Source organism: Schistocerca gregaria, chromosome 5 (assembly GCF_023897955.1).
Source record: "Schistocerca gregaria isolate iqSchGreg1 chromosome 5, iqSchGreg1.2, whole genome shotgun sequence".
Taxonomy (NCBI): Eukaryota; Metazoa; Arthropoda; class Insecta; order Orthoptera; family Acrididae; genus Schistocerca; species Schistocerca gregaria.
In genome coordinates, this window is record NC_064924.1 from 635,513,612 (window position 1) to 635,530,707 (window position 17,096).

The window sequence follows — 17,096 nt, forward strand, 5'->3', positions numbered from 1 at the left end:
AAAGGCCTTTAAATATGTCTGCTTGTGTCTGTGTATGTGCGGATGGATATGTGTGTGTGTGTGTGTGTGCGCGCGAGTGTACATCTGTCCTTTTTTTCCCCTAAGGGAAGTCTTTCCGCTCCCGGGATTGGAATGACTCCTTACCCTCTCCCTTAAAACCTACATCCTTTCGTCTTTCCCTCTCCTTCCTGAAGAAGCAACCATCGGTTGCGAAAGCTAGCAATTCTGTGTGTGTGTTTGTGTGTTTTATAAATGTATTTTGTTGTTTAAACTGTCATCCATAAATTCTTTTGTAGAGTAGCAACTTATCTACTTGAAGATTATACAACTGTCATTTCAGTGAGAAAGTTCCATGTTAAATGTATTCCTGTCTTTTAGTTTATTATAAATCCTAAGTTCTGTGTGTAGAGGTGTCTGGGCATAAAATTTTTATCTGTGTGTTGGAAGTTTGAAATTTACTTTGTGAAGAGTACTATAATGTACTTGAAATGATAATTTTGTAGTGCATGGTGATTTTGTATAGTGAAATACAAATTTCATAAATATATAGAGATAGAGTGATTAGTATTTTTGAACAGTATGCAACATGTTTCCGGTGATTTTGTTTTAATTTATTAGAAGTCTAATGTCATTAGTTGAATTTCTCCAGAGGATCATGCCATGCTAATTGAAAATATCTGTGATACACTAGTTTCACTTGCTTATATGAATGGCACTTGATCAAAAACATATTGTAGAAGTTAAGCTGATCAGCTTGTTTGCTATGAAGTCTGTGTGTGCTGTGCCTTCCAATTTAAATTTTTGTGTGCATTTAGGTCTAAAAACTTCACAGTGTTTACTTCTCTTGTTACCTCATCAATGCGAGCTGTTTTTATGCCCACCATTTCTGTTGATTTAGCAGTGGATGGCATCGTCTGGAAATTTTTTGCATTCAGTTTCAGATAATTTTGATGAAACCAGGATTTCAGGTTTTCTAGAGTATTTTGTACACTACCTTGTTCTTTTTCTAATACACCATTTTCAATTAGGACTGAGGTGTCATCTATAAGACTGAGTGAACATCAATGTTTGATGACATATTGTTTATATAATATAGAAAATGATATGGACCCAGTACTGAACCTTGTGATACCACTTTGTAAATTATTTTCCTATCCTAGAAGTAATTGTTTGCATTTGCTGTTGTAATCTCTCAGTTTTTCCTTTCTGTCAAATATGATTTATACCACTGCAACAAACTGCCCCCATCCTATACCTTTGTAGTTTATAAAGAAGTAATGTATAATTTACCATGACTTTTTTAACCCTTATCTAATGAGGAGATTAATTTTTCAGTGAATTCACTTTTGGAATTTATAGGACTTTTCCTGTTAGGAAACCAAACTGATTTTTACAAATATAATTTTTGTCACAAAATTTCCCATTTGCTTGGATAAAATCTTTTCAATGACTTTAGAGAATGCTGGGAGGAGTGAGATAGGACAGTAGTTCCCCATATCTTCCAGTGATCCCTTTTCTGAAGAGTGGCTCAGAACATCTCAGGACATTGGAAAAACATCCCTGTTCAACTGATTAGTTAATAATTGTAGTCAATGCACCAAAGGTAATATCACATACAGCCTTCACAACAATGATCCATATTCCATCCCACCCACAACACCATTGCATAGTCCTTACCATCCAGCCGAATTTGAATATAAAATGGAATGTTAACATAGGCTCAGTTGTAGGTATAGCCAGTAGTGGATGTTAGTCCATTGATGGGATGCTTGGGAAATGTAGTTGTCTTCAAAGGAGATCGCACACAAAAAACAATTGCAACCCATCCTATAAAATTGCTCAAGTCTCAAGGACCCATACCAGATAAGATTAACAGGGTGTAATGAAATTATACAAAGAAGAACAGCATGAATGATCAGGTTTGTTTGACCCATGAGAGCACTGTGCAAATGCTCAAAAAAAAAAAAAAAAAAAAAAAAAAAAAAAAAAAAAAAAAAAAAAAAAAAAACAACTGGCAGACTCTTCAAGATGAGTGCAAACTATAGCATGAAAGCCTGCTCACATAGTTTCAAGAACCAGTGTTAAGTGATGAATCTAGGAATGTACTACAATATATTGCTCCCAAGGGGATCATGAAGACAAGATTAGACTAACTATAACACACACACAGATGCCTTTAAGTAATTGGTCTTCCACACCCCGCGTATGAGTCAAACAGAAAGATGCTATAATAATTGGTACAATGAGAAGAACATTGTGTTATGCACTTTACAGCTGCAGCCTTATTATTTTTCCATCAGCTCTTCTGGTTTGGGTGCACTTCTTATTACAAATCAATGTTGCTCTTTCTTTTTCTTCCTATTGATCTTAAAACTGCTGTTGTCTCAAGTATTTCTTGCTTTCATTTCCATTTTGTGTGTATCTAAAACCATTCTCATGGCAATTCTCATTTACCATTCTTGAGACGACATATTACTTTTGTGTTTTTATCATCATCTTAAGCTAACATGTTATTGTAATTGTCCAGATTTTTTGACATTTTTGCTCATTGTAATAAACTCTTCTCTGTGCTTTATCTGTAAGTGTTGCCAATGTTTTCTACATTCTCTTCTAGGTATCTGTCTGAATGACACCACATTCCATTTTTGATTTGTTTTGCACAATATTTTCTCTTCCACATATGTGCAAATATTCACAGTATGTAACGTCTTGTTTATTGCCTCTCAAAGGACTATCATAACATTATCAGCTATTATTCCTTTATACCTTCTTTCAACTTCATCTTCTAAACAGTTTTTAAAGGAATGCATTTCTGTTCATGTATCTCATGGATTGTTACTCTCTGCTATTTCAAAAACTTAAATGGGAAAGACAAAAATGTAAATTAAAAGTTCTACTCAAACTCATGAAAATCAAATACTGTCCAGTCCGTGAAATAATGCCACTGTAAACTTTTTACAGAAATAATGCTACCTCCAAAGACACATTAAGATAAAAATATGTAGAAGGAAGGCTAAAGGAACTTTGTTAAAATTAGTTGGAACTGCTTGCTTCAGTTTAGGTTATTCTGATATTGTGCATGCATGTTCTGATTTGTACTGCATTAAATATGTGAATTTTATTTCTGATTACATCTAATTAATTCCAGTGCTCGAAACCTTGTGGTGGGGGTATAAAAACAAGAGAAGTTGAGTGCTTGCAAGTAATGGCCCAGAACCATATAGTGCCACGTCCAACATCACAATGTCCTACATCTAAACCAGCTGACAAGAAGCCATGTAACACTAAAGCTTGTTCTACACATTCTGATCGACCAATTATTGATACTGAAAACAAAACTTTTATCCAAAAGAACTCAAATGAGAAGAAAGTAAGTTTGAAGATAGGAGGACAAGCAGTGGTGTTTGCAGGCGTTCAGGTGAAGATAAGATGCCCTGTTAGAAGATTTAACAGGTAAACACTTCACTTTTTATGTTTCAAGCTTACGAATTTACAAGTATCTTGCTATGCAAAATGTTTGTAAAATGTACCATCAACTTGTACTGCATTAAGGAAAAAGATCATTTTTTCAGTGATTAAAAAAATTAAACTTTTGCTGGTTTAAATCAACCGCAATGTTTTTCTCACATTGTTCTTAACTTCGTGGATTTCTACAAAATTGATATCACAGTAAATTCACTTTACAAAATGTAATGTAGAGTATGACTGTAGAAATAGCATACATTTAACTCAGCATAACCCCCCCCCCCCCTCCAAAACCACCCCTCCCCTTAATCAGTAGCACAAATTTATGTAGAGTAATGTTTGTTACATATAATTAGAAGTTTAATTTCAATGCATGTACAGCTTCAAAGTGATAAGTCCAGTGCACTTTGAGATACATGTCAAGCAAGAGACAATGTTTTTCATGTTTGTGCACATAGAGCGCTGAGTGCTTTGGAATTGCAGTATTTTATATGACTGAAATAAAGCAAATTCACCATGGGGCTGTTGTTTTTGATTGAGTAAAACATTTTTTGGGTTTTGGGGAGAGTGATCTAGGTTAAAATAACATTGACACAAAGGCCAGGTGTGGGAACTGCCACACAGTTCTGAGAAGTGATTGACAATGTGAAGTCACATACACTTCCTTCATGTAGGATGTTCTGAAGAAAACTGCTTCGATAGATATGAGGTTGGCCTTTACTGATTTAGTAGTCACGCTTATTGTCATAATTACAGAGAAAGAACTGCTGATTTTAAAGCTCAAAGCTCAACTGGCAGTAGCACAGGCAAAATTGGAACTGTTGAGAACTGCAGTTGCCAGCAGTAATGTTGGAATGGAGTTTATGATTGGTCTATTGTCAAACCTGCCAAATCAGACAAGAATAGATGCCTCCAACTGCTTCACTAGAATGGAGACTGGAGAAAAATATGCATACGACCCAAGGAGTTCATGAACACTTCAAAAAGAAAGGATAACAGAAGCAAGTTGTGGTTCGTAGTAGTCAGAGGGGTGAAAAGGCCAAGAAGATCCTTCTGTTAGTGAGTAGCCATGGGATAAAAAGTGTGAACTAGTACAGAACCTGCGGGCAGTGGATATAAAGTAACAAGCCTTTCTAAAGGCAAGTTTCAGGACTCAGTAAAACCATTTGCCATTTATGCTCTCTGGGAAAAAATCTTGGTGAAGCAATCCACATAGTAATCATCAGGGGGAAGGGGGTCTTTGAAAGGTAATCTCAATTGGGAATTGTGGAGAACATCAGGCGCATGTCTGGTAATGCTCATCAAAATAACATGGAGACTATCACTCTCTGAATAATAAGACAAATTCTGTATGAAGAATTCCATCAAATATGTTAATTCAGAACCTTAAAATGTTGCTCAATAGAATAGGGCAGTGACACTCAGGAGTGGTTAATACATTAGACCTCATGCAGTTGCACCACGAGTGGTATGGTCTACATCCAAATGTTTCCACTAAGCGCTTACTTACATGACTTCCATAATAAAATCTTTAAAAACAAAGCATTCTAGTGGTTATGATGAAATATCAACAAAGTTAATTAAGGCATGTTCTTGTGAGTTTAGTACAATTCTAAGTTACTTGTGTAACCAGTCAATTATAACTGGGATATTTCCTGACTGGCTGAAATATGCAGATGTTAAGCCTCTATTCAAGAAAGGGGATAAAGAGGTGCCATCAAACTACAGACCGATTTCACTTTTGCCAGCATTCTCAAAAACTTTAGAAAAAGTAATCTACAGGCAGCTTCTCAACCATCTGACCACAAAATAACGTATTATCAAGAACACAGTTTGAATTTCTGAAGGGTTCTGATAGTGAAAAGGCTATTTACACCTACAGTGAAAAATGTGCTTAATTCATTAAATAACAAGTTACAAGCAGCAGGTATTTTCTGTGATTTGTCAAAGGCATTCGATTGTGTAAACCACAACATTCTTTTAAATAAATTAGAATTCTATAGTGTCACGGGCAGTGCTGCAAAATGGTTCAAGTCATACCTTGCTAACAGGAAACAAAGTGTGTCAGTGCAAGGGACTAGTGAATTAAGTCATCAGTCATCATCAGAATGGGAAGAAATTACATGTTGTGTCCCACAAGGATACATCTTAGGGCCATTGCTTTTTCTTGTGCACATTAATGATCTCTCATCAGTTACATTGCCAGAAGCAGAGTTCGTTTTGTTTGCAGATGACACAAGTATTGCAATAAATAGTATGTTGAGTGTAGTTCTAGAAAGATCTGCTAATGATATTTTCATGGGTATTAATAAATGGTTTAAAGCCAACTCACTGACATTAAGCTTCGAAAAGACTCACTATATGCAATTCAGAACCTGTAAGAGGTTTCCACCCAGCATATGCATAAAGTACGAAGAAGAGCAGATAAAAGAGGTTGACAGTCTTAAATTCCTGGGATTACAACTTGATAATAAATTCAGTTGTGAGGAGCACACCACAGAACTGCAGAAACGCCTTAACAAATCTGTATTTGCAATTCGAGTGTTAGCATACATAGGCGACATAAAAGTGAAAAAGCTTGCATACTTTGCCTACTTTCATTCCATAATGTCATATGGTATAATATTTTGGGGTAACTCTTGAAGTCAAACAAAAGTTTTCAGAGTCCAAAAGCGTGTAATACGTATATTTGTGGAGTAAACTCATGGACGTCTTGTAGAAACCTCTTCAAAGAACTGGGTATACTAACTACTGCCTCTCAGTATATTTACTCCTTAATGAAATTTGTCCTAAATAATATATCTCTTTTTTCCAACAAACAGCTCAGTTCATATGTACAATACCAGGAACAAAAATGATCTGCACAAGGATTTTAAAGCACTTACTTTTGTTCAAAAAGGGGTCCACTAATCAGGAACACTTATCTTCAATAATTTGCCAGCAAACATAAAAAATTTAGTTACAAATAGAGATCAGTTTAAAAGGAGCCTGAAAGACTTACTAGTGGCCACCTCCTTCTACTCCATTGACGAATTTTTTAATAGAAACAAATGATGTGATGTGTATATGTATACTATTAGTATTGTTATTTCAGCTTACAAATAAAAATAAAAAATAAAAAATGGTGACATATTCCACATCCACGAGGATCTCCTCAACACGGATCTATGGAACGAAAAACTAATCTAATCTAATCACTTGCTCTGTGTGACAAAAAAAAGTGAAGCACATAGAAGGGAAGAGGAAAGTAAAATGAAACTTCATAAGTTGAGAGGGTATGTGATGTTATTCCAGTCATTTAAAAAGAACTTGGCAGTATGTGCCAACTTACAAATATGACATTTCTACTCCTCTTGCCTGTGTGCATGCACTGATTTGTTAGGGAATGGCATCATAAAGCCAATGTATCCTCTCCTGAGGCGAGCTGGGCCACAGCTGTTGTAACTGGTCTTCAGTGTCCTTGATACTGGCAATGGTATTGATTTCACATTCAGACTAGTCCCACACATGCTCCATTGGGACTTACCTGGGGATCATGTTGGACACAAGAGTACCTGAATATCTCACAGACAGCTCATAGAGACGTGCATGTGTGATTGTCCATTATCCTGTTGCAGTAAGGGATCACAATGCTGTCGAATGAGAGGTAACACTTGAGGGTGCAGGATGTCTTTGACATACCATGGTGCCATCAGATATCCACTATTATCCATGACCTGAAGTCATATCCAATGCCTCCCTCCCACTCCATGATGTTAGAAGTAATTGCATCTCTCCAAAACATTGGACGAATGAGACCTCTCCCTATGTCACCACCAACAGTGGTCATCCGAGATATTGCAGAACTGTGATTTATTTCTGAATGGTTTGTGATGCCATTTATCAGCAGTCCATGCCTCCCACTCACAGAATCAGTAACATAGTCCTGCTGATGCTAGCCTCTGACCAACTCTGAGGGATGACACAGAAGGTCACAGGAAGTCTGTTATTTATTCTTGTATGAGCAGGTGCAAATGTGAAAGGATTACAGTTCACCTGGTGCATAGTAAGGTGATCCTTCCTGGTGGTGGTCTAAACCTTGTCTCCCAGAACCTTGAAGATGAGTATGCCTACCCTCACACTTCAAGCAGTCCAACTTTGGACCACTGTTACATCTTAATACATTCAACTATGGATATTGCAAGACTCAACCGGCTGGACAAATGAAGACCCATAATGACACTCATTTCAAAATGTATTAGGTGCTGATAAAACTATCTCACATGAGTATGCTGCATGTCTCTGTCCTTCAGCATTTGATAGCATTCATGTCCCTTATAGACGGAATAGACAAAGAAACTGGTCAACCTGCCTAAGATTGTGTAGGTCTCCACGAGCATGCAGATGTGGCATGGACTCGACTAATGTCTGAAGTAGTGCTGGAGTGATGAATCCTGCAGGGCTGCCCATAAATACCTCTTCTGAACAGTACGTTGCAAGGCATTCTAGATATACTCAACAATGTTCATGTCGGGAGAGTTCGGTGGCCGGCAGAAGTGTTTAAACTCAGAAGAGTGCTCCTGGAGCCACTCCGTAGCAATTCTGGACATGTGGGGTGTCACATTGTCCTGCAGTAATTGCCCAAGATCCTCAGAATACACAGTGGACATGAATGGATGCAGGTGATCACACAGGATGCTTACCGTATTTACTCGAATCTAAGCCGCACCTGAAAAATGAGACTCGAAATAAAGGGAAAAAAAATTCCTGAACCTAAGCCGCACCTGAAATCTGAGACTCGAAATTCAAGGGAGTGAATAGTTTTAGGCCGCATCTCCAAATCAAAACAAAGTTGGCCCATTGTATTATGAGAGAGAATTTAGGTAGAATGAATGACGATACAGCTACAGTAGTTTGGTGCGAGTCGTAAGCTTAGCAGTTAACCTTTACCAGGTAGCCATTGCTATGCGTCAGGCACTCCGTCCGTATTTATACGGGTACCCTTCCTTTTTCACATGCTTCGTCTGGTTTGAATCGATTGCTTATTTTGCTTTGATCTGATAAGTGCCGTTTTCTTTGTTATAGATGTTTACGTCACTCTAAGTTGAAAATGCATTACTGTACTGTGTCATGCATTGTTTGTCGCATTCTGATAATGCATGTTTACGGCCTGTTGCCGCTCACGGCATGGCTTGCTTTTGTGCGCGCTACCGCCGCTTACAGTTAAGAGAGAGAGAGAGAGAGAGAGAGAGAGAGAGAGAGAGAGATGAATTGTCTCATTAGCGAAACAATGGCAAGAGACTGCTATTTGTTGTTACTTGCACTGCTGCTTTCTTTGATAATGATCAACAAGAACCAAATAATAGACTGCGTATGATAGAACATGTTCTGAACAAGAGTTAGGCGAAAATTTTTCTCTGTTTGAAAATCTTCTTTAGTACATCAAATTCTGCACAGAAATTAGAGTCATCTTAGATTTAAAAATCTAGTCAGTTGCCGTGCTCCATTTCTGTCTGTATCACTATTAGGCATAAGAATAATACGAATATAAACATGACACGATACGTATATTCTTTCACATTTGCTGTTGTCTCACTCTAGTTTCGTAGTTTATTAGGCAGACAGGATTTAAATGAGATAGCAGCAAAACATGAAAGAATACGTGGCAAAATGTTTATATTCGTATTATTCTTATGGTGAAGAGAATACTGTATGTGATTCACATTTCATCAGGTTCCTATTAGCAACCGTCTCTTCTCACAGGTAGGAAAAAATTCAAAACGTAGAGTTGGCTAAATTGACAAACATTCCAAACAGTCTTGCCAGTCGGATTTTTGTAGTACATTGAAATTCTGCTACATTTGAAGATGAACAATATGGAATTGGTATTTACTTCATTGGATAATGTATGAAAATGCAGTGGTCGAAACTCGGGGCAAGAAAAAAAAAGCTCGTCTTCCACCTCTCTCTCTCTCTCTCTCTCTCTCTCTCTCTCTCTCTCTCTCTCTCTCTCTCTCTCTCTCTCTCTCTCTCTCCCCTCCCCCCTCCCCCCCGCCCCCATGCTTTGTGCCTACAAAGCATGCCTGTGTAGCGCTACATATATTCGTCGGCAGAAGTTAATTGTGGCGGCACCTACCAACATTTTTCAGAACCTCCGCTTACTTTGCACTCGATTCTAAGCCGCAGGCGGTTTTTTGGATTACAAAAACTGGAAAAAAAGTCCGGCTTAAATTCGGGTAAATACGGTACGTACGTTTCACCTGTCAGAGTCTTATCTAGACGTATCAGGGGTCTCATATTAGTCCAACTGCATATGCCCCACACCATTACATAGCCTCTACCAGCTTGAAGAGTCCCATGCTGACATGCAGGGCCTATGGATTCATGAGTTTGCCTCTATACCCATACACATCTATCTGCTCAATATGATTTGAAATGAGACTCGTCTGACCAGGCAACATGCTTCCAGTCATCAACAGTCCAATTTCAGTGTTGAATGGCCCAGGCAAGGCATAGCTTTGCACCTTGCAGCCATCAGGGATACATGACTTGGTCTTCGGCTCCAAATTGATGATGTTCCATTGAATGGTTCACACGCCGACACTTGTTGATGGCCCAGCTTCGAAATATTCAGCAAATTGCAGAAGGGTTGCACTTCTGTCATGTTGAAGGATTCTCCTCAGTCAACATTGGTCCCTTTCTTGCAGGACCTTTTTCTGGACACAGTGATGTTGGAGATTTTATGTTGTACCAGATTCCTGATATTCACAGTACACTCGTGGAACAGTTGTATGGTAAAAATCCTCACTTCATCACTACCTCAGAGATGCTGTGTCCCATCGCTTGTACACCGACTACAACATCACTTTCAAATTCACTTAAATCTTGACAACCTGTCATTGTAGCAGCAGTAACTGATCTAACAACTGCATCACACACTTTTTGTCTTATATAGGCATTGCTGACCGCAGTACCACAGTCTGCCTGTTTACATATTTCTGTATTTGAATATGTATGCCCATACCAGTTTGTTTGGCACTTCAGTGTATATGCTACTTGGTGTGTCAAGTTCCATGGAGATATCCACCAGAGTAACAGGAAGTCAATATAACAAGTTTATTTGTTGGCCACAACTTTAATAAAGTCTTCAGTGTATTATGGAAGTAAAAGTTCTTTCAAATGAAAAATAAACAATAGGCCTCCAATGGCAAACAAAATTAATAATGTGACTCTTCAAGCTTTCCTGGCGGATGTGTTGTAAATAGTCTTCACAGGTTTGCTGGCGGATCATGTTGTGCAAATTCCACATTATTTCCTCGGAGCAACTGTCTGCTATCTTCAGGCGATTCAACCTTGCTGGTGGCTAGGTACCACTGACGGTACCCGCACATTGACACCCTGCTTCTAGAAGAAGCACATGCACAGGTGTGGAAATTGTGCATGCACAATGATTTGCAGTTAGATGGTGCCATATTCAAACTACCTCTGCCAAAAATCGCAGAGCGGCCTATACGCTGCATTTGCCAACAGTGCAGCCAGATGTTACTCACCAATGGCCATATTACATCAGTGTTATGATGGGCCTGTTATCATAGAATCTTGATTTTTCACATCATGATTTAATAGCAGTAATTTTTCCCGAGGGCATGCAGCTTTACTGTATGATTAAATGATGATGACGTCCTCTTGGGTAAAATATTCCGGAGGTAAAATAGTCCACCATTCGGATCTCCGGGCAGGGACTGCTCAAGAGGATGCCGTTATCAGGAGAAAAAAAACTGGCATTCTACGGATCAGAGCGTGGAATGTCAGATCCCTTAATCGGGCAGATAGGTTAGAAAATTTAAAAAGGGAAATGGATAGGTTAAAGTTAGATACAGTGGGAATTAGTGAAGTTCGGTGGCAGGAGGACAAGACTTCTGGTCAGGTGACTACAGGGTTATAAACACAAAATTAAATAGGGGTAATGCAGGAGTAGGTTTAATAATGAATAGGAATGCGGGTAAGCTATTACAAACAGCATAGTGAACTCATTATTGTGCCCAAGATAGATACGAAGCCCACACCTGCTACAGTAGTACAAGTTTATATGCCAACTAGCTCTGCAGATGAAGAAGAAATTGAAGAAATGTATGATGAAATAAAAGAAATTATTCAGATAGTGAAGGGAGATGAAAATTTAATAGTCATGGGTGACTGGAATTCGAGTGTAGGAAAAGGGGGAGAAGGAAACATAGTAGGTGAATGTGGATTGCGGCTAAGAAATGAAAGAGGAAACAGCCTGGTAGAATTTTGCACAGAGCGCAACTTAATCATAGCTAACACGTGGTTTAAGAATCATGAAAGAAGGTCGTATACATGGAAGAACCCTGGAAATACTAAAAGGTATCAGATAGATTATATAATAGTAATACAGAGATATAGGAACCAGGTTTTAAATTGTAAGACATTTCCAGGGGCAGGTGTGGACTCTGGCCACAATCTATTGGTTATGACCTGTAGATTAAAACTGAAGAAACTGCAAAAAGGTGGGAATTTAAGGAGATGGAACCTGGATAAACTGAAAGAACCAGAGGTTGTACAGAGTTTCAGGGAGAGCATAAGGGAACAATTGACAGGAATGGGGGAAAGAAATACAGTACAAGAAGAATGGGTAGCTCTGAGGGATGAAGTAGTGAAGGCAGCAGAGGATCAAGTAGGTAAAAAGACAAGGGCTAGTAGAAATCCTTGGGTAACAGAAGAAATATTGGATTTAATCAATGAAAGGAGAAAATATAAAAATGCAGTAAATGAAGCAGTCAAAAGGAATACAAACGTCTTAAAAATGAGATCGACAGGAAGTGCAAAATGGCTAAGCAGGGATGGCTAGAGAACAAATGTAAGGATGTAGAGGCTTGTCTCACTAGGGGTTAGATAGATACTGCCTACAGGAAAATTAAAGAGACTTTTGGAGAAAAGAGAACCACTTGTATGAATATCAAGAGCTCAGATGGAAACCCAGTGCTAAGCAAAGAAGGGAAAGCAGGAAAGTGGAAAGAGTATATAGAGGGTCTATACAAGGGCGATGTACTTGAGGACAATATTATGGAAATGGGAGAGGATGTAGATGAAGATGAAATGGGAGATACGGTACTGCATGAAGAGTTTGACAGAGCAGTGAAAGACCTAAGTCGAAACAAGGCCCCCGGAGTAGACAACATTCCATTGGAACTACTGGCGACCTTGGGAGAGCCAGTCCTGACAAAACTCTACCATCTGGTGAGCAAGATGTATGAAACAGGCGAAATACCCTCAGACTTCAAGAAGAATATAATAAATCCAATCGCAAAGAAAGCAGGTGTTGACAGATGTGAAAATTATCGAACAATCAGTTTAATAAGCCACAGCTGCAAAATACTAACACGAATTCTTTACAGGCAAATGGAAAAACTAGTAGAAACCGACCTCAGGGAAGATCAGTTTGGATTCCGTAGAAATACTGTAACACGTGAGGCAATACTGAACTTACGACTTATCTTAGGAAATAGATTAAGGAAAGAGAACCCTACGTTTCTAGCATTTGTAGACTTAGAGAAAGCTTTTGACAGTGTTGACTGGAATACTCTCTTTCAAATTCTAAAGGTGGCTGGGGTAAAATACAGGGAGAAAAAGTCTATTTACAATTTGTACAGAAACCAGATGGCAGTTATAAGAGTTGAGGGACATGAAAGGGAAGCAGTGGTTGGGAAGGGAGTAAGACAGGGTTGTACCCTCTCCATGATGTTTTTCAATCTGTATATTGAGCAAGCAGTAAAGGAAACAAAAGAAAAATTCAGAGTAGGTATTAAAATCCATGGAGAAGAAATCAAAACTTTGAGGTTCGCCGATGACATTGCAATTCTGTCAGAGACAGCAAAGGACTTGGAAGAGCAGTTGAATGGAATGGAAAGTGTCTTGAAAGGAGGATATAAGATGAACATCAACAAAAGCAAAACGAGGATAATGGAATGTAGTCGAATTAAGTCGGGTGATGCTGAGGGAATTAGATTAGGAAATGAGACACTTAAAGTAGTAACGGAGTTTTGCTATTTGGGAAGCAAAATAACTGATGATGGTCGAAGTAGAGAGGATATAAAATGTAGACTGGCAATGGTAAGGAAAGCATTTCTGAAGAAGAGAAATTTGTTAACATTGAGTATAGATTTAAGTGTCAGGAAGTCATTTCTGAAAGTATTTGTATGGAGTGTAGCCATGTATGGAAGTGAAACATGGATGATAAATAGTTTGGACAAGAAGAGAATAGAAGCTTTCGAATGCTGAAGATTAGATCGGTAGATCATATAACTAATGAGGAAGTATTGGATAGGATTGGGGGGAAGAGAAGTTTGTGTCACAACTTGACCAGAAGAAGGGATCGGTTGGTAGGACATGTTCTGAGGCATCAAGGGATCACCAATTTAGTATAGGAGGGCAGCGTGGAGGTTAAAAATTGTAGAGGGAGACCAAGAAATGAATACAATAAGCAGATTCAGAAGGATGTAGGTTGCAGTGGGTACTGGGAGATGAAGAAGCTTGCACAGTGTAGAGTAGCATGGAGAGCTGCATCCAACCAGTCTCAGGACTGAAGACAACAACAACAACAACAACAAAAACATTTAATAGCAGCCAATGCAGGGTTCCAGGCTATGCTCAGCTGAAATCTCATGTTGTTGTTGATGAGACTATCGGCTGTACGGATATGTATTGCTTCCTTAATGATGCAGTCGCAGAAAGATGATGCCGGGGGTAAAACTTCCATCTTTTCATAAATCATCCAATGTCCTGTATTCAGACAGTGTTCCGCAATTGCCGATTTTTCAGTTGATGAAGGCGTGTATGACACTGATGTTCATCGCAGCGTTCTTGTACTGTGTGGCATGTCTGGCCTATATACGTTGCCCCACATTGGCAAGGAATCTGATACGAATACACCGACCACTTTGGCCTTTTTGCCATATTTTGATGCCATGTCATCAAGAATGAGAAGAGTCCTCGAAAGATATGGAATTAAGTGTGTTTTTCAACCTTCTGCAAAACCGAGAAGCCTGTTGGGTTCAGTTAAGGATGACCTTGGCCTGAGGAAATGTAGTGTGTACAAGATTCCTTGTCAATGTTGGGCAGCATATGTAGGTCAGACGTGCCGCATGGTGTGAGAACGCTGCAATGAACATCAGCATCATACACACCTTTGTCAACTGAAAAAATTGACAATTGCGGAACACTGTCTGAATACAGGACATTGGATGATTTATGAAAAGATGGATGTTTTATCCCCAGCATCATCTTTCTGGAACTGCATCATTAAGGAAGCAATACATATCCATACATCCGATAGTCTCATCAACAACGATACGTGATTTCAACTAAGCACAGCATGGAGCCCTGCATTAGCTACTATTAAATCATGACACAAAAATCAAGATTCTTTGATAACAGACCCATCATAACATTGGTCTAGTACGGCCATTGGTGAGTAACGTCTGGCCACACTGTTGGCAAATACAGCATACGTGCAGGAGGGCCGCTCTGCAATTTTCGGCAGTGGGAGTTGGAATATGGCACCATCTAACTGCAAATCATTGCACATGTGCAATTTCTGCACCTTCTCATTCTTCGGGTGGGTGTTCTAGAAACAGGGCATCAATGTGAAGGTACCATCAGTCGTACCTAGCCACCAGCAAGGTTGAACCACCTGAAGATGTCGGATAGTTGCTCTGAGGAAATATTATGGAATTTGCACAACATGATCCAGTGGCAAACCCGTGAAGACTATTTACAAAATTAATTATCCTGAATCAAAAAATAAATAAGTTCCTCAACATGTGGAAAATGACCAATTGATAAATGTGAACACAACACTCTTTAAGAAAGAGTTTGAAGAAAGTTAAACTTAAAGCAAGTTCCTTAATTCTTGGGCTTGGAAATCAACGTCTGCACTCTGGCTTAAGCCATGGGAACAAACACTTTCAAAATATCTTACAGTTGTACTTCATAGAAGAAGTTCTAATGATCAAATAGTACTTAAAGTGTCTAAGTCTGGTAAGGACAGAAGCACAAAGTAAAGTCTTTGCACTATCTTGTCAGTGAAGTAAAAACAACAGAAATGATACCAAGTCCTGGTTATCACACCACCAATCACACTTAGAGACCAGACGGAGGAGGTGGCATTCTATCTCGGAAGATGATGATGAGTCTGTAGTGAGGCATTGCTCAAATTTTCTTTTTGGTTGCTCACTGCAGAGGGACAGCCTATCGAAGTGTGAGTGCCAGCCTAAATAGGTGCCTCACTGTACGATTCATGTGCATCTATTTTCAGCATGTGAAACTGTGGATGCAGGAAGAGGTGCAGTAAATCAACAACCTCTAACATCACCATGCATGCTGCCTGGTAGCCTGCTCAGAATGCTGTTGTTGCCACCTGCTGGTCTGCATTTAGTGTTCCAGAACTCATATTTCCTGTGGCATTCGTTTTGTAGGAGCAGAGCTAGTGACAGCCCAAACTACTTAGACACTGTGCATGGTGCCATCATTGTCTGTCATCCAGAGTGGCATGGCACTACTAGGCTTGGTAACAACACCAAACTTGAAGAACACTACTGTGCTCTGATGGTTATTCTAACTGTTACAGAGAATTGCTACTTCAGTTTTTGTCAGGCAGTGCATTTATACAAGCATTGATTGCACTAGGCACTGTTTGTCCAAGCCCTGTGATTTTCAATATTTTTGATAGGTCTTTTTAGAATAAATGTTTCCAAAAGATATAGCTGCCAAATAACTATTGATGCAGTTGCAACAGCCAGTGAAGCACAAACAGAAAAAGGCACTTTTTGCAACCCAAGTGGTAACAGTCATTTTACATTTCAACTTCTTCATCAAAATGTAAAAAGCTTTTTAAATAAGAAAGACAAATTCTTCATACCAAAACAGGATATTCATAAGTGTAAACATATTTCTGCATATATTCTGTGCATGAAAAAATGTAAGCTGGAAATGGACACTCACATCTAGATCGATACAAAGTAGTATACCATCACTGTGGCAAAATATGAGGGTTGGAACTTTAATAGTGACAACTATTTATTTACTGCATGTACAAAATAGATACGTGTTTCAAAGCTTTACTGACCTTCGAAATAGTCACCAGCAGTGTGTATAAACCCTCGCCAGCAATGTGGAAGTCGTAGGATACTCTTAGCAGTGCCAGTTGTGTTGTTAGTTCGAGCGGCGTGGTCTATTGCCCGACAAATTTGTAGCAGTTGTGAAGCAAAACCCGTGAAGTGTTTCCTTCAGTTTAGAAGTCAAGTTGAACTTACGAGGGCTTAAGTCAGGGGAGAGTGATACAGCACTTAGTAGCTCCATCAGTCAAACAAATCAGTTACAGCTAGCACTGTATGTGCTTGAGCATTGTCCTGAAAAATGATGGCCAGGTCCTGCAAAAACTGTCATCACTTCTGTCTCTAAGCTGGTCATAGGTTGTGTTCCAAAAATGAACAGCATAGAGACAGAAGTGATGACAGTTTCTGCAGGACCTGGTCATCATTTTGCAAGACAATTCTCAAGCACCTACAGTGTGGTTGTGTGTGTGTGTGTGTGTGTGTGTGTGTGTGTGTGTGTGTGTGTGTGTGTGTGTGTGT

The 17,096-nt window shown here is 39.0% G+C and overlaps 1 protein-coding gene across 5 annotated transcripts in view; it reads left to right on the forward strand.

The window, feature by feature from the left end:
* Positions 1 to 17,096, forward strand: part of LOC126272274 (protein madd-4-like) — a 2,033,115-nt gene that overhangs the window by 1,832,535 nt on the left and 183,484 nt on the right. For all 5 annotated transcript variants that reach the window (XM_049975019.1, XM_049975021.1, XM_049975022.1 and 2 more), the window contains exon 15: positions 3,149 to 3,453. In XM_049975019.1, coding sequence (XP_049830976.1) covers positions 3,149 to 3,453 — 305 coding nt within the window. The remainder of the gene's footprint in view (positions 1 to 3,148; positions 3,454 to 17,096) is intronic.